Source organism: Calonectris borealis, chromosome Z (genome assembly GCF_964195595.1).
Source record: "Calonectris borealis chromosome Z, bCalBor7.hap1.2, whole genome shotgun sequence".
In the NCBI taxonomy this organism is placed as follows: Eukaryota; Metazoa; Chordata; class Aves; order Procellariiformes; family Procellariidae; genus Calonectris; species Calonectris borealis.
Genome location: NC_134352.1, coordinates 30,285,880 through 30,309,899, shown reverse-complemented (window position 1 = coordinate 30,309,899; position 24,020 = coordinate 30,285,880). Strand labels below are relative to the sequence as shown.

Sequence of the window (24,020 nt, the reverse complement as noted above, 5' to 3'; positions counted from 1 at the left end):
TGGAAGACAACTTCCTGGCACAGCCGGTAAGCAAACCCACTAGGGGAGGTGCCTCACTTGACCTGTTGTTCACAAACAGAGAAGGACTGGTGGGAGATGTGGTGGTCAGAGGCTGGCTTGGGCTTAGCGACCATGAAATGATAGAATACTCAATACTTAGTGAAGTAAGGAGGGGGGCCAGCAAAACTGCTACCATGGACTTCCGGCGGGCGGACTTTAGTCTGCTCAGGACTCTGGTCGAGAGGGTCCCTTGGGAGACAGTCCTGAAGGGCAAAGGGGTCCAGGAAGGCTGGACGTTCTTCAAGAAGGAAGTCTTAAAGGCGCAGGAGCGGGTGTCCCCATGTGCCGTAAGAAGAACGGGCGGGGAAGACGACCGGCCTGGCTGAACGGGGAGCTCTGGCTGGGACTCAGGAAAAAAAGGAGAGTTCATCACCTTTGGAAGAAGGGGCAGGCAACTCACAGGGATCTCGTTAGGATGTGCAGAGAGGAAATTAGAAAGGCAAAAGCCCAGCTGGAACTCAACCTGGCCACTGTCGTGAGAGACAAAAAAAAATGCTTTTACAAGTATATTAATGACAAAAGGAGAGCCAAGGAGAATCTCCATCCTTTATTGGATGCGGGGGGGAACGTTGCCACCAAGGACGAGGATAAGGCTGAGGTACTTAAAGCCTTCTTTGCCTCAGTCTTTAATAGTCAGAGCAGTTATCCTCAGGTCACTCAGCCCCCTGAGCTGGAAGACAGGGACGGTGAGCAGGATAAACCCCCCATAATCCAAGAGGAAGCAGTTAATGACCTGCTACGCCACCTGGACACTCACAAGTCTATGGGGCTGGATGGGATCTACCCAAGGGTGCTGAGGGAGCTGGCGGAGGAGCTTGCCAAACCGCTCTCCATCATTTACCAGCAGTCCTGGTTAACAGGAGAGGTCCAGGATGACTGGAGGCTTGCCAATGTGACACCCATCTACAAGAAGGGCCGGAAGGAGGATCTGGGGAACTACAGGCCTGTCAGCCTGACCTCGGTGCCGGGGAAGATCATGGAGCGGTTCGTTTTGAGGGCGCTCACGAGCCATGTCCGGGACAACAAGGAGATCAGGCCCAGCCAGCATGGGTTCATGGAAGGCAGGTCCTGCTTGACCAACCTGATCTCCTTCTATGACCAGGTGACCTGCCTAGTGGATGAGGGAAAGGCTGTAGATGTGGTCTACCTGGACTTCAGTAAAGCCTTTGACACTGTCTCCCACGGCATTCTCCTAGAGAAGCTGGCGGCTCACGGCTTAGACAGGTACACTCTTCGCTGGGTAAAAAACTGGTTGGATGGCCGAGCCCAGAGAGTTGTGGTGAATGGAGTTAAATCCAGTTGGCGACCGGTCATGAGCGGTGTTCCCCAGGGCTCAGTACTGGGGCCGGTCTTGTTCAATATCTTTATCAATGATCTGGATGAGGGGATCGAATGCTCCCTCAGTAAGTTTGCAGATGACACCAAGTTGGGCGGGAGTGTTGATCTGCTCAAGGGTAGGAAGGCTCTGCAGAGGGACCTGGACAGGCTGGATTGATGGGCTGAGGCCAACTGTATGAGGTTTAACAAGGCCAAGTGCCGGGTCCTGCACTTCGGCCACAACAACCCCATTCGACACTACAGGCTTGGGGAAGAGTGGCTGCAAAGCTGCCCAGAGGAAAAGGACCTGGGGGTGCTGGTTGACAGCTGGCTGAACATGAGCCAGCAGTGTGTCCAGGTGGCCAAGAAGGCCAATGGCATCCTGGCCTGTATCAGAAATAGTGTGGCCAGCAGGAGTAGGGAAGTGATCGTGCCCCCGTACTCGGCACTGGTGAGGCCGCACCTTGAATACTGTGTTCAGTTTTGGGCCCCTCACTACAAGAAAGACATAGAGGTGCGGGAGTGTGTCCAGAGAAGGGCAACGAAGCTGGTGAAGGGTCTGGAGCAGAAGTCTTATGAGAAGCAGCTGAGGGAACTGGGGTTGTTTAGCCTGGAGAAGAGGAGGCTGAGGGGAGATCTCATCACGCTCTACAACTACCTGAAAGGAGGTTGTAGTGAGGTGGGTGTTGGTCTCTTCTCCCAAGTAACTAGCGATAGGACAAGAGGAAATGGCCTCAGGTTGTGCCAAGGGAGGTTTAGATTGCACATTAGAAGAAATTTCTTTACTGAAAGAGTGGTCAGACCTTGGAACAGGCTGCCCAGGGACGTGGTTGAGTCACCATCCCTGGAAGTATTTAAAAGACGTGTAGATGAGGCGCTTAGGGACATGGTGTAGTGGGCATGGTGGTGTTGGGTTGACGGTTGGACTTGATGATCTTCGAGTTCTTTTCCAACCTTAATGATTCTATGATTCTATGATTCTATGATAAGGGTTCTGAACTTGTCTCAGAAGCACAGCTGATGATCCAGTTAGTAAGGACAAAGCAAAACCAGGACTATCCCCATTGTTGCTCCCTCAGACCAGCTACAGGATCATCCATCCTCTGCTTGCCTTGTTAGATAACTTGCCTTTGCATTCAGACAGCTGAAGGAACCAAAAGAAGACCACCATATGACATCTCATTTTCATTCTTGCCCTGGGGGGAGTTTCTAGGTCTCCTTGTGTGGACTGTCTCCTTGTGTGGACACATTCTCATTAGGAAGGTTTAAGTACCCAGAAAGGGCAGGGGGGATAATGAAGACAAAAATAGCTTAAGGAAACACATCCTTGAGCTGTTTTCAGTTTAACAGCTCCAATTCTAACTGCAGTGTGGGTCCCTTGGACACACCATGGAGCAGAAAGTCTGCTGCATCTTTGTGCTTTCAGCTCATCACTGATTTGCCCAAATGGTGTGGCTGTGGAAGACAATTCCCAGAAGAGAGTCTGAAAGGAATTTGCCTGGTATCTGGCTGACATTCTGAAGACTTCCTTCCAGCTTTGGAAGTGAAAACTGTGTGAAACGTCTTTTCCTCCCACTTCACCTACCTCAGCTTAAGATGTCTACAGTGCAGAAACACTCCCTGTACTGTTTCAGAAAAAAGACTTTCCTGCTTGTTGCTATCATTTCTCCAAGTGACTGGTATACATATGCAGCACTGAAAAAGTTAAAAGGAGACACAGCATATAGAAATGGCTCATGCTGGTTATGTCTTCTTTTCTATCAAAATACAAAGCAATGTCCCTGAAATATGTGAGAACACATCCATGCTGCCTCTTGCATACTGAATTAAGGCTCAGATGCCTCCTGCTTTAAATGCTACACTTTGTGAACACACTACTCATTTGAGAGGACTTCCACACTGATAGAAGCCTTTAGCTTGCTCAAGAAAAGAGGACCAACATCCATCAAACCAGACTGAAGAGCACACAGAGGGAGGTAATAGCAACAGTGCTAACATGCAATAACCTGTTCCTTGCACCTATAAAGGATGCCATACATTAGAAGACATAACACAGATAACAATTTGGTTTATTGGCTTGAGTGTAATGCCAATCACAAACCTTATGGATGCTTTGCCAGCATTATTATCTAAATTCTAGAAGATTTGGGGCATGTCTCAGTTCCAGGATACCCACAGCTCCAAGGCAGCTAATAATACAAGATCAATCTGACTCTAAATTCTGCTGGCAGGATACCTCCTCATTCCTCTCAAAACCTTCTCTAGTCTCACAGAACCCCTCCTTGTTCCATTTGTCTACCAAGCGTTAACAGGGGTAAGCAAAGGAATAAAAAGGTAAACTGTTGAAATGAATCTATAAAGCTGACTGCTGGTTAGCTGACAGGAAAGCAAGAACAGACCTTCTTCTTTTTGCAAACATTTTAAGCCAACCTAAATTGGGTCTGTAGCTGTGGCCATTTAGGGCCTTCTCCCAGGAAGACAATCCTAATGGGATCCATCTCAGCTAATATGGGCAACCAGCACATATGGTAAAGGAACATTGCCTGTGCTCTCTCCATTCTCCTGAAGGGAAGCCAGTGCCTCTGGGAGGTCCCTTAGAAGGTCAGTTAATGTTGCTTCTTTGCGAGGACCTCAGAATCTGCCGGTTAGCTGTTTTAGTTGTATCCATCAGTATGTCTGCAGAAGCAACAATAAAAATGCTCCTGGAGATCACTTGTATTGCTTTGTTAAGTTTGGAAGCTGATGCACGATTGATTTGTTGTCAGGTTGGAAGGATGTGCTGCAGAGAAAGTGTTCTGCAAGGTCTATCCCTGAGTCTAATTAATTGCTTGAATGACAACATGGACACTTATCCCATTGTTGCAGTAGTGTAAGTGTAAATTGGGTAATGTAAGGAAGTAAGACATGCATGGCTTGTTAGAAGATAGAGTATTTTGCATTACCAGGGAAAAAAAATGAGCAGCTTTCAAGCACACCAGCTTTTCTGCCGTTCTTTATCTGGATGACGGCAAGCTAAAAGGGGCTGCCATACAGGGCAAAATTAGCATTACAAGTGCTCTCAAGTAATGGCATGAAACAGACGGGCTACAAAATCAAAGTTGTCTACCAAAAGAGGAATATTCAAGTGCACAAGTGCAAGTACACTCCCCACAAGGGAGTGGGAACTCACCAGCAGTTCTGCTAAAAAGGAGATGACAGAGATCTAAACTACTGTCACAGCTAAGGCATGGAAGACACCAGAAAAATGAGACTAGATTAGGTTTTGTCCTACCTCTACAATTATTACAAGGTCACAATGAGATGGAAATCAATGCAATGTGCCAGGAAATAGCTCATATTGCAGATTAAAGAGAAGAGCTACTAAATACAGCTCTCCCTCATCCTGAGTCCTCCCTGACTGTGTGAGTGTATCAGGCAGCAAATCATTCTGATGTTCCGAGTGATTGTGCTCTGCTGAAAATGTTTAAATGACCTTCACCCTGTTCCTTTCATTGGTGGTCAGAATATATGCAAAGCTGTATTTCATCCTTCTCTAGTAAAGAACTATCACAGATCCTGTTAAAGACTTCATTATCACCTTTTGGGCCAGAGAAGGAACACGTGCTTACTCATAGGAAGAAGTTGTAAATGTTCCCCAAGAGGTGCTGCAATCTGCTTGAGGAAAGCACATTTTTAAAATGTTACATAATGAAACAGCCTTTAGTTAAAATTATTTGTGTTACTTTCCATTGTCAAGCTGGTCTATCCATTTGAGCGCTATAATGAGCTTGTTCAGGAACCTCAACGCTTCAGCTGGAAAGTTACCCAGCCAAGTCTGTCACAAGTTAATTAAGCTGAAGTTTAGATAACAATGAACAGCTTTTCATTACAAATATATTCTTCCACCAAAATCAGTTCAACTCTCTGCATCCTTGGATGTCGTGGTGATTGACTGGTTTGCAACACACAGCCACGTATCCGTGCTTGTGCTTATCTGTCTGACATAGATCCCACAGCAGTGAAACCATAGCATCATTGTTTTTCCGATAGACCATCACAGCTTAAGTCCAACCTACTTCTGCCATGACACTGCACTGGAAAACTAAAGGCCATGCCCTAAAAAGCAGTAACAGCACCACTGCCTGTGCAATTGGTTTCCTCTCAGACATTTGTGGCTACAGCCACAATCTTGGAAGAGAGGCATGTTGGGTTCAGACATACACTGCACTCATCAAACAACTAAATATAACCATACTGATACATATAAAGGTCAGTGTAGGTATAAGCCAGATTGAACTTGTTAAAACCAAGAGGCTTGCTGACAGTACATAGACAGTGTTGAGAAAATGTCTAACAATTAACTGCCATTTGGGACCAGAAGTCAATGACATGCCAGGAATGAGAGCTAAAGCAGAAGTAGCTCTGCTTCTGATAGTTGGCTAAGGTGATGGTGGACAGGGAGAAGGCTCTCTTCTCACAGCTTCTCTTCCCCAATATCCCTCAGGGGCCCAGAATATGCTGTGAAACAGATAGGACTTCCCATATTGCCTGAGAAAAATTACGTAATCCAACAGGCCAAAAAGGGAGAAAAATCCCTGGATAGGCAATTCTGCCTCATCTACCAAACTGGCATGTTCTCATGACCACAGAATCAGCCAAAAGTCAGCCAGGTCTCCATGTGGCTGATTACATGTGTTATGCTCTCTATCCTTGAGCAACAAAGGCTGAAAGTGTAGGCCAGCTTCTCCAAGGAGAAGACAAATTATGCCAGTGCTCCTCTCTCCTCTCACTGTCCCAGTGAGTGCTTCTTGGTTTGTTTTTAAGGGCATTGAGTGGATTCAAATGAGAGAAAAAAAAAAAACAACAAACCTTGCTCTGCCCAACACAACTAATTTCTTATTTTTTAAAGAGCAGCTATTATCAGTTTTAATACATGTCTTAATAAGACGGACTCATGACTCGGCTCCCTTATAAAAGCTCTGTAGTTAAAGAGAATGGGAATAGGGATGTTGTTAAAATGAAAGCTCTTTTGAGTGTTCTGAATTTCAAGCCAGTTACCTCTTATCACTTTATTTATTTGCCTCTCTAATTAAAACATGAACAGTGAGCATTTGCCAGAACATAAGGAACCCCAGGTCTCTCAAATTGAACCTTGAACTGAATTTAACTACTCAGAGACTGCCAGTGATATCATGGCAAGTTTCTTTGATTCCCTGGTACAAACTTGCATATGGAATGAAAATTATGGGGAATGGGTAACAGGGATTTTTCTCCTACCTCTGAGCCTACTGTTCTCATATAATCAATACAGTCAAGGAAGGGTTCCTTCTTGCTCATATTCAATGCCCTGTATAATGGTACTCTGCAGTTACTGTATGCACACACTAGTGGGAGGCGCAGAGAGGTCACCTTCTGAGCAAGGCTAGCAGTTTAGCAAAGCCAGGCTGGTGGGTTTTTTGTGTGGCAATGAATGCATCTAACTGATGGGAAGGGAGAGGAAATGCCCTCTCAGCATAGAATGGCTCTTCAAAGGGTGCCATGGACTTTCCGGGAGGAGAGATATGCTGGAATTGAGGGTGTGAGCAGGCTCCATCAGATGTGGTCCATGGCACAGTACACCCAGCACAGTACAGGGTACCCTGCCACCATGTGAAGAAGGTCCTGCACTTACTGCTGGAAGCTCCGAAGCATGCCCCATGCATAAAGGAGCCCATTCTCTCCCTATCCTAGGTCAGGATGCGCATTTCTGCCAAAGGTCACCATGCTTTCTCATTAAAGCCAAGGCCAGGTCTTTCTCAGGGAGAGCTGCACATACAGTGCCCCAGTATAAATTGCTACGATTCCACTGTGAGTCCAGTTCATCACTAAATTACCATGTCATATAAGCAGAGACAGAACCAAAGCTCACTGGGTGAAAGTCTCTGATAGCATTAACCCCTACATGTTTGCTCCACTGGCAGTTCACACCAGCTCTTTCAGCAGCACCATGTGAATATTAGCCCTGTGAGCCAGACTGCTGAGCTGTGTAAATTCACAGGGTATCGTTTGTCTTTGTTCTCATTGCTGGGCCCAGAAGCACCTGGCTCTAGATCATGGCAAGTACCAGAATCCAGGCACATTGTTGCACGGAAGAAGTTGCAGCAGTCCAAAGAAGGGTAACAGGTTTATTGGTGGATAACTGGAGTGCTGAGCCCTCGAACAAGATTTGTTGTTTCATTTCCTCCCTTCCATTGTTGTCCTTATAAGAGGTCACCAGGAAGAACAGACCCCAGCATTTCTATGAAACACAGACAGCAGCTCTGGCAGTACCAAATAGCATTAGCAAAATGTCAGTAGATTCATACTGTTACCCCCTCCCATCTGCACAGTTAAAAAAAACGTCTGCTCCTAAGAAGTACATGAGAAAGGGATCCCCAACAGTGCCACATAGGTAGAAAAGGATGATTTAGTGCTCTGTGCGGGGTGATAACATGGGCATGAATCACTAGGTGCCTGCAGAGGTCAGCTAGACAGGAGCTTGCATGACAAGGAGGCAGGCAAGAAAGAATTATCAGGGCCAAGGCCTGCCTGCCTTTCTCACATGAAGGACTATGTAGAGCATTCCTGATCCTGTGGGAGTGAGTAAACAAACAGATCCTCTCTGTGCCTTCTCAGGGCACAGCAGCAGTCCTGAAGTAGCTGAGACAAGCAATGCCAATGAGATTCTTCTGCTAGGCACTGCATATTAGATGAGGAATACCACACAGATAGTCTGATCCTGGTGGATACATCTCAAGAAATGGTTCCTAAGCTCTCCTGTTAGTGGTTTTAGTGCTATCTTAGCACCAAAGTAAAACAAAGAGAGATAACATCCTGACAGGATGGTTTATGAAATGAGGGAAAAAAAAGACTCTAAGATAGGCCAATGACCATGTCTCTGTGTGTTAGCTATTAAGAGAGGACAGAAAATTAACCATGAAAATCAATATAAAAGCATAATATGGAGGAGATGCAGAAAAGCATCTGAAATCATGTGCCAGTGTGTCTCAGATGCTTTCAAATTTCAGATGGCACTCAGACCATTTGAAATCAAGCGTGGCCTTCCCCACATTGTCAGTCATCTGTAAGTCAAGGCCTTCTAGGGCCGTCAAGGCCCTCAAATTACACAACTGGCCTTTATCTTCTGTGGTATCTCTGATTAATCCTTCCCAGTGGAGGAAAATTTCCCTATAAAGATGAACAGCACTTCATTCTTACAAACTGTTTGAAGCTAGAAGAGTGTGATCTTTCCCTCTTGCTCTAAGTGAGCTGCACTTAGAGCAGATCTGGCTTGTGTCATAACCAATGAACTCAGCCATCAGCCTGGTATAGTGACTCCTAGAATATTAGCATACAGCTTCCTTACCAGCCGACTCCTCCCTGATACCTGGGAAGTTCAGCACAAATACAGGAAGGAGTTTTTTCTCAGGCCCTTCTCCCTGAGATTTTCTCTGATCCCCGAGGAACTTCTTTAAGCCCCAAAGTATCAAAGGCAGATTTTGGCACAGATGGATACTTCTTTCATGTGTTGCTGAAGCCAAATAGGGATCCAGGCAGGTAAGGAGAGCATCTGTCTCACACTGTATAGAACAGACTTTGCAGCTCTGAGACCACTTTCAGAGACTGAAGTAGTAAGCGAGCAGCAAGACAGCATATTATAGCTGAACTTGGGTAATGGAATTTTTCAGAGGAGGAATGGGTAGGCTTTCTCTATCCTGCCATCAGGAAATATATTTACAGCATCAGCTTTCCACACTGTCAGAGACAAAAATAAGAGCAGAATGTCAGCTGCTTTTTCACCTGGCAAAGTTGTCATGCTTGAATGTGCAGGTGACAACAATGTGAAGGCATGCTGCTCGGCTGCAGGTGATGCGATAATACAGCAAGAAGCTGTGCTAAGCACCCAGCCCAAAGAGACAGAAGGTACTCCTCCCACCACTTGGAATCCATGCATAAATCTGGTGCTGGGTTCCATCCACAGCTTCGTCCCTGCTGCAGATATCTACCTAGAGAGATCTTCCTAGAGATATCTACCTAGAAGTGCAATTTGACTTTACGTGCCTTCAGGGATTAAGAGCTCTCATTGGATCCTTTCTCTCCTTGAACTTCATGGGAAGAGGAATTTTGCTTTCCAGGTTGTCCTGAACAGATTTTCTTTTGTTCTGTTCTCTGAGCTTTAAGTGAGATGAGAAAATAGATGAGGAAACAAATAGACACTGAGCAATGTCAGTTTCCATTAAATACAGTATTCTTTAGCATGGACCACATGTTACCTGGCTGTCATGTCCTTAACCTAAAGGATAATTCTGTTACCAAAGACTGTGTAGGATGGGTTGTTTTCAGCTGGAGTTTGGTCACGTCCTTTGCAAACTCTACCTGGATGACTTATTTGACCTCCTGATGCCACTAATTATTTATTGGAGAATTTTCAGGTGCATTAAAATTATAAATAATGCACAAGCGTCAATGTGTTTTATGTATGCACTTCAAACAAAATATGAACCACGCTGTCAGTGCATTTGCTGACTTTGGGCTTATTTTGGATTTAAAGCTTATTTTAAACCTTTTGTAAATTAGACCATTACCTTTTTTTGTTTTACCACGAAATGCACAACTTTTCACTGAATCACTTGCATTGCCTACTGCCAGCCAAGGCTATTATGAGATGTCTGTCACCCAAAAGCTACTAAAACTAATGCTTGTCACTTAATCCCAACCATTATTTCCAGCTAACCATACGGCAAAAAATAAATTAGTTTATCAACTCCAGTCTCTTTACATCTGCTTTATTCCCAACTGTAATACAACCAGTTATAATTGAGTTGCAGTTTAATCAACTAAGTGGGCCACTCCGTGAGGAAAAAGGAAAAAAAAAAAAGGAAAAAGAGAAAAAGGAAGAGAGAATCTAGGTCACTCTGTTCTTAATACAACAAAATAGATAATTGCTTCACTCCAAAGCATCCATGCTGCACGTGGGGTATGTTTGAGATCCTATGTAACTAATACCAACTCGGGTTAGCCAGTCCCTCCCTAATAATGTGCCACAAAAACTCTTCCATGAACATCATAGAGATGGTAGATCTGACCCATCCTTTTCAGACTGTGTAGAAACAAGAAATACTCCAACCCATGAAATTTTGAGGGGACTTTTGTGAGTTTTTAAGGAGAAGCGGTAGAAAAACTTTGTGATTATTTTACTTGCTTCTGCAAGAAATTAGTAGAAATGTTGGTCTTCAGCTGCTGTAGACTGACAGATCTCTGCCAAAAAAGAAATGTTTAGAACTGCTGAAATTTGTAAATTACATTATGCTGCATCAGAGCAGTGCCTATGAGGGCTCAGGACCCTGTTGTGCAGAATCAAGCCCTGAGTTTCTCTGGTCATCCAGAGCTTGTCTCTGTTGGGCTAGATTAGCTCAATTGCTGTCTTTTAATTAGGACTAATTTTTTAAGCACATAAAAAGGACCTAGTCTTCTACAGTAAAAAGCAAAATACACATTAAAGTGAGCCCTAAATAAATATCAGACAAACAACCACATAAGAACCAGCAATAAGACAGCATGTCTACAACTGAGAGAAAAAGTAATGGGTGTTCTTAACTCAGGGTGGCCAATTCACAATAGTTGGCTGGAGTTAAAACAGAATTGAAGCTGACATACCCTGCATTTAACCCAGGGAGAGGATTCAAGATGTGAAGCAGAGTTAAAATAGTAGCAGTTTTGTCTTCACTTTAGACAGTGTGGAAGCAGAACACTCTTGTCTGTGGTGGTGATCGAAAGGATGTGTTTTATCCTCCTCTTTTAAGCAACTGTCAGCGCAGCAGCCAGCATAGCAGGAACCCATGCATACTGCCTTGGAGGAGAGGAACTGAGGTCCAGGCAGAAGCAGTACCACCTGAAAAGTTTTACCAGATGACAGTTAAAAAGCAAAATCAGAAGTCTCAATCAAGCTCCTTAGCCAAAAGCAAGTCATTGTCTCCATGACAGGAGAGCTCAGGCCACATGACCAGAAAAGGAAGCACCTTGACATGGTGTTCAGAAAGATGTGAATTGCACTGGGATCTCTGCCTGGCAGAGTGCTCGCTGGCAATACAACAAGATGCACAGCCAGCAGAAAGGGATGGCACGTTCCTCTTCCAGAAGCCAACATCTTGCTATGGCAGTGATCTGGTGTCCTATGATCTGCCTGTGTGCCCTTGCCGAAGGTTTCCTTTGGGTAGGCACTCCTGAAGTAATCAGGCAGTTTTAAGGAAACTTGGGTGGAAAGTTATCAGCCATGTGGACAGAGCCTCACTGCTACAGGAGACATTTGAGCCCAAGGGATTTAGTCCTGCATATAAAACATGCCTCTTTTCTTGCGTGCAAAGCCAGCATAAGGCACCCTCCTAAAGTGCCTACCTAGGTAGAGATTTAAGTCATATTGGAATGTGAGCCTGAGTACAGGATATTTCCAGGGTAGAGAGCAGGAGCATAAAGTGAGGAGCATAAACTGAGTCTAACAATCTGCCATCACAAGTAAAATAGTAATTACCGGTACTGAGGAAGACAGAATAGCTTGTCCTCAGGCAACTGCTCAAAACTGGGAGGAGATTCCAGGGAAACACCTAGTTCTGAAATTATTTATTTCTCCAGTGTAGCGTAAAACAACAAATGAACAAATGTATTGAAAACAGCTGCTTCCATGTGAACTGCAGGTAGAAGTTACCATGGAGGGAACTTCAAGCTATGCTTGTTATGCGAAATTCAAAATCTCTGCCTGGGCTTAAACAGCACAGTTGGAAAAATATCCAGTGTAGCTGTGAGCTTGCTTTATTCAGAAGCAACCTGACCAGCTCTTCTAGAAGTAACTTTGCAAATCCACCAAGTCCTTCGAAATAAAATCACTTTCAGTCTGAATCTGATAGTTGATTTCAGATCATCCTTGGAGCAGTGAGATGATATACCACTCCTCCTTTCCTATGGACTCAACAGGGCTAAAGAGTTTTCCGAAAAGGGAAAATTATCCACAGCTCTGTGACAATCTCACCCAGAGGCGCACACTGCTGGTTCCCGCTTAGCTGGGCCAGACCCCTGCACCCCATGAGAGACTATCACATGTTATAACAACATCAAAATTGTGTGTAAAAACTAAACCTCTTTTAAAGATGATTTTGTTATTGTGGACAGTCTTACAAGTGAACAGTCAAAGATGTTGTCTGCTTCCTATAGAGGTACTCAGGATAGAAAATTATTTGCTGCCTCACTGGCCCTATCTTTCTGGGCATGCACAATTATACTGATACCTTATTTGAAAGCCACCTGAGACCCAGCTTCCATTTCTCCCTGCTTCCCCCAGCAGCAGGCTCCTCCAGCACCTCTCTCCTCTTCCGCTAGTCAAAAACTCTCTTTTAATTCCTGACTCACGTATGTTCATGGCCAATTTATTCACATTATTCTTTTAACAGTGTTGTCCTTCATCTTAAGTAGCTCTTCCTTCACTGCAGTGTTTACTTCTCTCAGGTATTTAGAGAGAGCAGTTGTGCCCCCTCTTAACCTTTTTCCTCCGCATTTTAGTGCATCTCCATGTAATTATAAATTTCCTCTTTCATGCTACTTTTAATCTGTCACTGTGCAGCTTGGCTGACATGGAACAGGAACTGCTGATACTTAAACTATGCAGTAAGAAAAATACGGAGGAGAAAGTTGCAATTGTCACAAGTGTTTTAAATGCAAAAAAAAAAAATTAAAAAAACAGTTATCTATTTCTAATGGGATTTTTCTAAACAGCTTCCCAAGCAGTTTTATTCCCAGCTAGAACTGTGCACAGGAGCAGCTATGTTGATGCGCTGGCACCAAAACCTCTGAATATTTTCTCCTTCTCCTCAATTTTTTGTTTGTTTTTATTTTGTTTGTTTGGGTTTTTTAAATAAAATTTCCTTTATTTAATGAAAAAATAAATCTGAAGGAAACTGCAAAGAGAAATTCGTTCATTCACAAAGAACAAAACATTTCACTTAGTAAGAGCCACTCATTGATTCAGGGAATAGTGGCATGCATACACTTAACTCCAACATAAAATAAATGCTGTCACAGATTAAAAATACATCTGTTTGCATATGATGTCTTAGTCTCACGCAGTCTTTCAGGTTTGTGATGAGTCTTTCTCTTCGTAATTGCTGAGAAAATACAAAATGTGTGTTTAAAAGCTTTTCATGAAAAAAACATGTTTTAGTAAAACCTTTCCAAAGACCTCTTGCAAATTAAAATTTTAATTAACACATGCATTTTCAAGGAATTCAATGAACACGTACACTTAGGACAGGCACTGGAATAGACCCACACAGTTTCTGCCCCTTCAGGGGGCATGCAGGAAGTCTCACACCACATGCAATAACATAGTGGGAGAGAGGCAGAACGAACAAGAAAACTTCACTGCCAATATCAAGTCAAGGACAAACTTTTAAGTCCATTAAGTATGCAAGTTCAGCTCTGCCAAGCACCAAGAAGCAGAAGGAGTAACAGAAGGAAAAAAGAATGCTATTCCCTCCCCATGAAGAGAAGGGCAGTGTTCAGGTGCCCGTGAGTCACACTTTACTGTCCTTCTCTTGGGGTAATGGAGCCACATACTGCTTCCTATGCAAGGGGACTGGGAGAGACACCATCTAACCTAGAGAGCAAGTGACCTTCCCAAGCACACCCATGGTTCTCCCACAGACGAGGCCAGCAGTTGAGACAACCATCTCCCACTTAGTTACCTTAAACACAAGGTTCAAACTTATTTTCCACTGGTCAACTTTGCCTATGCTAACCAGCAAAAAAGAAGAGGTGGATCCAGGGATGCAGAGACATGGCAGTTCAGCTATCTGCCAGTCTAAGCATTGACACACATTTCTTTGCCATCTCTTTTCCTTTAGTTGTTGTCTGCTTTCCCCTTCATTGCTCCCATTCTCTCAGGAGACAAGAGTTATCAAAACAGCTCCACCATTCCAGACTTGGGTTTCTTTGTTTCTTTCCTTATTTTCCACAGAAGATAATTCACAGCCATTTGAATCCCAAATTTCTGTTGACGTTGCATGTTTGATGTTCCTTCAAGGTCAGTATCACTGCAAATAAGCCACAAGACTCAAATCACGCTGCAAAACCATAAGTAGCTGCTAAGCAGCTTCATTCTTGTAGGTAATGGCAAATACAAATTGTAAAAAGATGCACATCAAAGTCAGCAGATTAAATTTATTGTTTGTATTAATGCATTTCTGCAGTGACAGTATCCACACAATTTGAAGTCAGCTCATTTAAAACTGCAGGGGAAAAAAAAAGAATCAATTCTCGAATTGCACAGTGTGATCATCGATTTGTCCCTAATAGAGAGACACAATTTGTTTAAAGTATTTTGTTTCTAATATGCACTGTGATTTGTATCCGTGATAGAAGATCACTAGTAACCTTTGCCGTGTCTGTAATTGCAGCTGTTACCCTTTAGGAAACCACATGATCACTTGCTCAGCAACCTCTGGAAATTCTCAGCCTTCTCAGCAAAGCTCTACATTCTTTGAGAGACATACTCCAGCCACTAAAGCCAACCTCCAAGAAACAGAACTGACTATATCCAAGCTCTCACAATCAAGCTGTAGGTGAGAAAATAAGACAGCAACCAACATAGTTCTCAAAGCCGTAACTTAGCAAATGTTTAAGGTTCTGTGTAGCCTTGAGCAAGTACTTGATTTCAGCACATGGAATGAGTATACGAAGGCAGTGCAGAGTTGCAACCTCCCAAAGAGGAGCATCCAAGGCTAAGGCAGAGTGCTCTCTGTCCCACCACTGAAAGAGGAGAGTTACAGAACTTGAAAGAGCCCCAGCATGCTGCTTCTGCAGCTGTTGGGAGTGGGAGTAGAAATTCTGCAGCTTTGAGGGACTAATGTCTCATAGTCACCACTTTATGAACCATATCCCCTCTCCAAGGGCCTGAAAAACTGTGGATTCCCATCCTAGAGAACACTAGAACCTGTATCTGTGTCTGAGTCTCAGCACCAGCCTCTGTTCCCTCTCTTTCCTCTCTATCGTAAGCACTATCACGGAATGTTTGAAGGGGGGGAACCATGAGGTTCGAACGGGAGAGCATGCATTTGCATGTAGCCTTCTGACATGAGACAAGCCAGTGGCAACACACTAGAGATCTGTCCCTCTCTTTCTGCCAGCCTTTGCTGCTTACTGCCATTCCTCTTCCAGGCCTCCTCAACACTTTGGTGGCCTTCAAAAACTGCTGGAGAACTTCTAATCTCCATGCAGCAGCCATAGATTTCATACTGCAATTTCCCATGCAAACATCTTTCTGCTAGAATGGATTTTCATGCTGTTGGTGTTGGGGGTGATCCAGAATGAAAGAGACCTGGCCAGTTTTCCTCCTCCTGGTTTGGATCATGGATGGAATAAATCAGCTGACCCTCACTGCAGTTATTTCATCTCCAAGTCATCTCCAAGTCATCTCCTTGGTTTTAATGGGAATTCTATAGAATTAGAATTAGAACACACTAAGCCCTACAGGTTGCCATTGGAGGATCTGGCATCAAATAAATGAACACGGAAGATCAAGGCTGGTATAGATTAATCAGCCTTGAACAGCTAATGAACTTATGTTTGTTTTGTTTTTCTGGAAGCACTGAGACACCTACATGGGATTTTCCCTTCTATCCTTGTCTCAGCAATAGACATCATGATTGCACTCAATTTAATCCAATTTCTTGAAGAAAATCTCTTTGCCAGCAGTATGCATTAAAAAAAAAGGCCTATAAAACCATTTCTTGTGAAGAATGTATCCATCAGATATCAACACTATCTCTTCATCTTCAAAATGTCATTAAAATGCATATACTCAAAGCATCAGACAAACAAAAAAGGATCCAGAACATAATAGAACAAAACCAACATCCATACTACACATGGAGGCTGCAGAATTCATTTTATACTCTTACTCACTTAAGAATTAATAGTATGGAATAGTATGGAATAGTATGGAATAGTATGGAATAGTATGGTTCAGTGGAAGGGACCGACAACGATCATCTAGTCCTGATCACTTTAGGGATGATCGAAAGTTAAAGCACGCTATTAAGGACATTAAGGACAGGTTTCAAGTCTTACAGGCAAAAGAGACTCCAGAAGTAAATACCAGCACTACTTGTTGGCACTACAACTTGCAGTTCTGCATTACAGTTTCTGTCCTGTTCCAGGACTTCATACATTAACATAAGCAGAGGAGCACAGTCTAGCTGATGCATGAGGTCCCAGAGCAGGAGAAAGGCTCAGCAGAAAACTGCAAATGTGAGAAACAGGAGGCTCAGTTGGAGGAGGGAAAGGCAGAAAGCACTGTGTTTATTTCATTGTCTGTTCCACCCTGGACAGGTCTGTATTGCTTCTAACTGCACTCAATCTCACTGATTTCTCCAGGGAAAATCAAGGTCTTAATCCCCACATCACAAGCAAGTAAAGTGAGGCAAATGCAACAGCAAAATATACACTTGATAAGCCACATGGAAGGCTGCTGCTAAGATGTTGTTAAACAGTAGTACAGTTTCCATTCAGGCTTATCTGGCATTCACACACACTCACGTCTTCATTAATGTAAGCTTAGCGCAGGGGTTGCTTTTTCAGAGCTTATGGACAGCGACTTAAATCCCATTATCTCCAGGAGGGTTTAAATCTCTGCCTACCTTTGAGAACAAGGGAATTTCCTCTGGACTGAGTTTTGCGGTGTACCTAGCTAAACTAAAACTGCCAGTAAGGGAGTTGAAGTAGTCAGTCCAACCCTGCTGACATATTCCAGATGGCAATCTGGTTGCTTTTGTCTTCTGCCTACAGTATTTTAAGAATCCTTATGAAACAAAACAAGTCTCCATTGAATCTTGACAGATAAAGAAGTGAATTCCAAGCAGCAGTCCTCACTCTAAGCTGCTGCCAATAAAACAGAAAATCATGCCTGTAATATAGCCCAGTGAATATCTATCCAGAAACTCAATGTACCCTTCCTCCTGATGGGGCTTGCATTGCACAATGAATTAAAGAGGTACTGGCAGCATGAAGAAGAAATTTAGACAGTACTGTTCATATGCATCGTTATATATGAAGTGAGTCATGTGATTAATCCACAGGCTGACATTAGGAAAAGTCACTATTTAAGGCCGGCATCCCAGCTAGACTTTTCTCCTACCCACGGCAATAAAAGGAGCACATTAAAAGGGCCCTGCACACCACCATATAATACAGAGTTGGAGCTATTGTGGCTGTTCTATATATCCATATCTTCACAGCCTTCTGGTCTGCAAATGTTAGTTTCTGCTATAAGAAATCTCTCTCTCTTCAACTACAACATGATCCTGGCTCAGACAAATCCTCCTCACCTTCCCATGGGCTTTCCCCTTCTCTTTTTCTGTATAAAAATGCCTAAGACCCTTGGCCCTCAAGTCTCCCAGTAACAGGATGACAGCCAGCAGAGCTTCATGAAGTTTAGTGTCTCTTCTACTTCAGTCCAGTTTCCGTATTTGTCCAAGCCACCAGTGACAGACGAGGTGAGTGTAGCATGACGTGGGAGTCAGGTGTTAATGCACCCCTTGCTTTCACACAAACCTATGAAGAAATAAACAATGCCCACTGAAAAACACTATGGCTAAATTTGTCCAGGGACGATTTCAGGTCCTCCACTTCCAGCTTTCTCCTGGGAAGTCATACATCTTGGGCATGATGACAGCGCTCCAGAGCGCTGACCTGGCTTGGTAAAGAGCACTCCTAATATAAAATACAATCATGAAATCACCCTGGTTGTCTTCATTTAGTGACTTGTCACAGGAACAGCAAAGTGACCAATCACCTTGGCTACACACCTATGTCAATGTCTGTTGTTGTGGCAAGGTCAGAGGTACAAAATATCCCTTTGCTGTCTCTGTTACTTCTCTGGAAGAAGAAGCAGCAATTTTAAGCCTGTAGGTTTCCTCATGCTATTTTCTTCTTGTCGTCCTACACAGCTAATCAGCATCATGACTGCATTTCATATCTATGGCATCTGTCACTGTCAAACACAAATGGACTTTCACACAGGGTACTGAAAGGTCTAAAGAGCACAAAAAAAGACACAGATACAAATTGGTCAAATAAGCTAATATTTTGTACTGCTTTTCCTGGACCACAGTCCCCACTGCTAATGAAAGGGTCAAGGATTTTACCTCGAAGACGCCAGGGATTTGCAAAGACACATTTCAAGCTTGTCAACAACCAGGCAAAGACTCTGCTGCCAACACTAGCAGCAAAATCCCAGTGCTGGCAGCAAGGAGGACGATGGCCTTCCGCTGCACAGAACGGTGGGCTTCTGCAGACCCCTCTGTAACAATAAGTCAGGGAAAGAACACATTCTACCTCAGCTATACAATAACCTGCCAAACTGATTTCACAAAATCTAAACCCCTAGTCACACAGGCTTCCAAACAAAGCAACTCTACACAGCATAACTGCCTTTCCTTGCTTGCTAACTTAGCTCACCTACCTTTCAAAACGCCTTCCTGCCTTCTTCTCCTCTGACTGGCAAAACTCCAAGGAAAAACAAATCTGATTGTCCTGTGCCATTATAGACAAAGGAAATGTTTTCTTGGATTGCTTCAAAAGCAATGGGAAGACTCCCACAGTAGTGTTCTGCTAAGGTTACTGTTTGTTGTTAATTAAGCTGAGTGTGAGATCTCCTCTTCCTCAAGAAGGTGAGTGAGGAGGTGGAAGAGCAATGATGTTTTCCTTCCAGTACCTCCTCTGATCACTCCGATATGATGAAACCTGGTCCCAAAGTCCTCATATGCTTCAGAGCTCTGCACAGCCCTGTCCAGCAGGAAAAAGGCGAAAGCACCTCACCTGCAAACCGTTCTCACATCGAGGCTTTTAGCTACCATAAGCTCTGGCCGAAGCCCCACTTTGGTGCTAGATGCTGGGAAGAGAAAATGACATGCCCATAATGCTCAGAGAAGGAAACCCAATTGGCCCCCGGACTTTTTCAGGTGTCCGCAGCTGAGATAATGAAAGGGTTAAGCTATCATAGCTGTAGGTGGTCTGCAAGCAATATCTATAGCAAGTTTGGTTCTCTGTAAATTGGAGGGTACCTTACTGACAAAATTGCAATATTTTTTTCTTTCTTCCAAGAGTGCCAGAAGAGATTTTGAGGATGGGATAAGAACATTTGCACCATTCAAAAAATCGCAAGCAGACAGCAAAAAGAATTCAGAGGTGTTCTGGGAAAAGCCACATTAAACTAAAATCAAAGAGCCATGAAATCCACAGGAAGATCTCCCTGAAACTGGGGATAATAAAAAAGCTCACTAGGAGGTCACACCATGTATCACACCTAGCCAAAGCAAGCCTGTCACCCACCAGAGGTTTGGTGGTTTGCTCAGTTTGGGCATCTCCCTCTGGATGTCAGAACTGGCAGCCAAAAATAATTAAGGAAGTAAACTGTAACCTTTAGTCCTTGGCTTGCTGTGCAAGGACATGCAATCTGTGGCTAGATTGCATGCTTGCATCAGCTTGGGCTTTAACTCCAGTGAGAAACAAATGCCCAAAATGACCTTTGTTTTCCATGTTATATTTGCCCTGGGAGATCTTGTTTTTCCTTTTTGAAACTATTTCTGATTTAAAAATAGGTCTCTGCTTAATGAATTAACATTTTCTGGATTTTACCTCTCTGCAGAGACTTCTCCTTTATTGAGTAAGTCGGCAAGTTCCAGACACATTTAGCTAATACGTTAAGTCATTTGGCAGAAGAGCTGGTGCCCTGGGCAGCATCTTGACAGACATTAGAAACTCAGGCTTCACCAAAAGATGCTTTTTGAATTTGCCTTCTCAGCAACTCCTATTATAATGCAAATCCTGACCCTGGCATGCAACATTATGTTAGAATGAATGTCTGCCCAGAGTAAATGCTGTTAAGCACGCGTAGACACTGCTTCCAACCCAGGTTAGTGACTAAGCTGCAAGAAAAGGCATGCATCTCAACTGTTACTCCTTTGCTGCAACCCTCCTCCCCCTGCCTTTAACTGCAGTCTCTAAGCAGTTATTTCCTTTTAGTGGATTCATGGATCTCCAGCTGCAGTGGCTAAATCTCCAGTTTGCAGGTACACTTGTTCATTTCTGTGCAAGCAACCTTATTCACAGCATAGCGATCAGTGCAAAATCTGCTCTTCTCAAAACTATTTCTCCTTCAAAACAGGCACTGAAGGGTAATGAAATATAACACTGCTACCATACAAACCGTATATTCTCACATAGATATCTTCATATATTGCTATTTTGTGCAATCAAATTACCAACCCAACTTTCTTCTCCAGTTTGATCTTCCCATTCAAAACACCCCAACTAAAACTTGGGTTGCTTGCTCTGTTCTTAACCGTGAGAATTTTGCTCCTTGGTGAAAAAAAACCAACAGTTCCTTTGTTTTCAAAGATGAAAATCATGTTTCCATGCCATGGGAGAGAATCCTGCAGTAAATGTTGAAGCTGCATATGATATCAATAACACCATGCATGAAACATTCCCACAGTCCCATAACTCTACAGTTTCTCCAAAGGAAAATGAATGGAAAATGCACACATGAGATACAGTACAAAAGAGAATGACCAGAACAACCTCATCATCTTCCTGTGAGGCCAACTATTCCAGTTCCCAACAGCAGCCAGCATTCAGCATCATCTCAGTGACAGCCTTGTTTTGGTGGAATGTTCAGGCCAAGCAGCCCTGAAAGGCAGCATAACTGTGGCAGAACGAAGGAATCTTATTCCCAAATACTTCTGCATTGTTTAAAATTTCTCTCCCCCACACCACTGCCTTTTCTATTTCCCACCATTAGGTTAAAACAATTCATCACACATGAAAGGAAATATATTGAAACCATATAAAAGATAAGCCTTAAATCCAGGTAGGGTGTGGAGGGGATACTTTATTACTGTTTCCCTGCTTATTTCAGCAATATTTTTATTAAAAATAACTCTCCTAATACCAGATACAAAAATTTCTGCACTGGCCATTTTTTGATCAAGGTCTGGCCAACGTTTGGGCGGAGGATGAAAAAGGGGCTTACACACACACAGAAAATGCTACTCTTTCTTTGGGTTTACTCCGGCTAAACCTGTCTGCAGCCTTTGTAATACCTGCCTCAGTGGCATGGCATGAAGCAAAGCAAGACCTGTGCACTGCACAGCAGCATATGCAGCCAGCTGGCAGGGTAGGCATGACGCAGGGCCTGCACACCTTGTGTGGGAGGTCTCTTCCCCTGACACGGGGCTTTGGTCTCTGCTTGTTGCTGCCCTCTCCTGCTCAGATTCTTCAAACGCTTGGCTCTTGAGATCATGAATCAGTGACAGGCATGCTCTTCCGGGTCCCCAAACAGCTCCTCCAGCTCATAGCAGTCCATCCTCTCTCTTGCCAGGTGCAAATGGGAGGGGAGGTGGGGATGGGATGATGCAAGGCCCCTCATGTGCCAACCGCACTTACCTCCTAGAGCTTGTTTCATAACAAAATCCATGGTGATGGCTTAGGGGTGCTGCCCACCTTCACACCTCACATGCACAGCAACCAGGAATCCTTGGAGGGCAGCCTGCAAAGAGGCACAATCAAAAGAAGGATGGTGTCTCTAGGAGGAGAAAAGGTTGATGCCTGGTCTTTCTCAGGTCTCTCCCCACAGCTTTCCTCCCCTTGTCTAAGTGCAGGTGAGTTTCCAGCCCCCCATCCCTGCAGAGTCTGGCTTTGCAGGACATGGAAGCCCCCTGGCACCTGGGGCAGCACCCTAGCACCTGCATGCTGGCAGGGGGGGAACGGGGGCGAGGAGGAGGAGGTAAGAGGACACGGTGGTTCCCCAGGCAGGGCAGGTGGCCAGGAATGAGCCTGGAGGAGCAGTGCGGTGGTCCTCCCGGCTTGTCTCCTGAGACGGGCAGGAAGGTGTTAAACCTTTGAACTTTCTCGTTTCCACTCCTGCTTCTCGCCGTCTCGGTTTTTGAAGGGCTAGCTCCGGAGCGGCAGCCGAGGAGGCATTTGAAGGTGAAGCGCTCCGCAAATGCCCGGGAGGACAAGGGGGAGAAGCTGGGCGACTCGGGTGCGGATGCAGCCCGGGCGGCCGGATGGAGAGCACGGATGCCGGGCAGGCTCCCCAACCCTAACCCCTTAGAAACCTCACCCAGAAAGCCCCCAGCGCAATGCCAGCGAGGGCTGCACCTCCTCAGGAAGAGCCGGGACGGCTCAAGGTTGAGACCGGCCGGCCGCAGGTGCAGCACCGCAGCCCCGCCGCGCAGGCTGCTGCCTCCCTCTGCTGGCCCCGGCCGCGGGGAAGGGCGGGCTCGGCTCCGGGGCAGGCTGCCGCCCCCCGCCGGGCACCGGCTCCGATATCAGGTCACAACCGTGCCGTGGGGCTGCGCGGCCCGCCAGCACCTGGGAGGACGAGGGCTTCCCCCATCCCTGCGCACCCACACCCCTCCTCTCCTCGCTGCCCTTCCGCACGCCGGCCGGCACGGCACGGCCCGCCCGCCCCGGCGCTGATACCTCGCTCGGCGGCGGGCGCGGTGCTGACCTGAGCTGAGCTGTGCCGGGCCGGGCCGTGCCGTGCCGTGCCGTACCGTACCGGGCGGGCGGCAGGTGGGTGCAGCGGGTCCTCTTCGCTCCTAGGGGCTCTGGCCAGCGCCCACGTGCCTGAGGGCTGCCGAGGAAGTTGCGGGCGCGGGGTGGGGGAGAGAGAATGAGTCCAGAGCTTCTCCCTACTTTTCCTCCGCGCCCCTCTTTTTATCACAGGATTTCCGGACCATCCCACCGACACGGTCCCTCCTTCCTCCTCCCCTCGTTGCGGGAGCTGGGCTCTCTCCCTCCCCCTGCCTCCGGCTCCCCCGCCCCTTCCCTGCACCGCCCTCGCCCCTCGTTACTCGCCGCGGAGGAGGCCCCCAGCGCTCCCCAACCCCTCGGAGGGGTGCGTGTATTTGCATGCATGTCCCCCACCGCATTCCCGGCTGTTTGCAGCAGCGAGGTGTCCTTGCGCTTTGCCGTGGGGGAAGGAGGGGATGTTGTCAGCCGGCTGTTGTATTTTGCAATTGGTTCCTTGCATCTCCTCGAAAGTCAGTGTATGTGTGCCAGGGGAAATCTCTGCAAATACGGCTTCCTGCAAAAGGGGGAGTGTGGGAGAGCGATCCGCGTCCTCTGTTCTAGGTCCTGGAAGGAGTTAGAGAGGCGAGGAAGAAGACAGGGCGGGAGCAGAGCCTTCTCCTCCCTCCTCCTTCGCCTCGGATTTTACTATGGCCGGAGAAGGATCGCCGGCTGCTCGGCTCAGTTCTCTCGCTATTCAGCAGTGTTTGTAGCCGAGGAGGCTGGGGGGGAGGGAGGGGTGCGCAGGGGGGAGTTCCCTCCCTGCGGTTGACGGATGAAGGGCGCGAGTGCAGCGAACCGTCGTCTAGCCCAGGTTCGGGACGGCATCTGAAGGTGAGGAGGAAGGAGCTGCGTGCTGTGCGAGCGCTACGTGGCAAAGCAGAGCAGTACCCCCTCACGGCACCGGCACCCACCTTTAGGGATGCCGACACCTGGCTTGGGGTTGGGTAGGAGGGGACGAGCTCTGCTTCTGATCCACCCTCCTGTCGCCAGCAGGAAAGGTGGGACAGCAGCGCCCAAAGCAA

The 24,020-nt window shown here is 45.7% G+C and overlaps 1 protein-coding gene across 2 annotated transcripts in view; it reads right to left on the bottom strand.

The window, feature by feature from the left end:
- The window catches only part of CPLX1 (complexin 1), a 129,041-nt gene extending 105,544 nt beyond the window's left edge, over window positions 1–23,497 (bottom strand). The window contains exons 1-3 of one of the 2 annotated variants that reach the window (XM_075138349.1): window positions 23,353–23,497; window positions 22,934–23,059; window positions 21,865–21,967 (exon numbers count right to left, since the gene is read on the bottom strand). In XM_075138349.1, the coding sequence (XP_074994450.1) occupies window positions 21,865–21,895 (31 nt within the window). In that variant the 5' untranslated portion in view covers window positions 21,896–21,967; window positions 22,934–23,059; window positions 23,353–23,497. Of the gene's footprint in view, window positions 1–21,864; window positions 21,968–22,933; window positions 23,192–23,352 lie in introns of those variants that run through there. The other variant, XM_075138348.1, reaches the window with a different exon arrangement.
- Window positions 23,498–24,020: the final 523 nt, after the last annotated feature.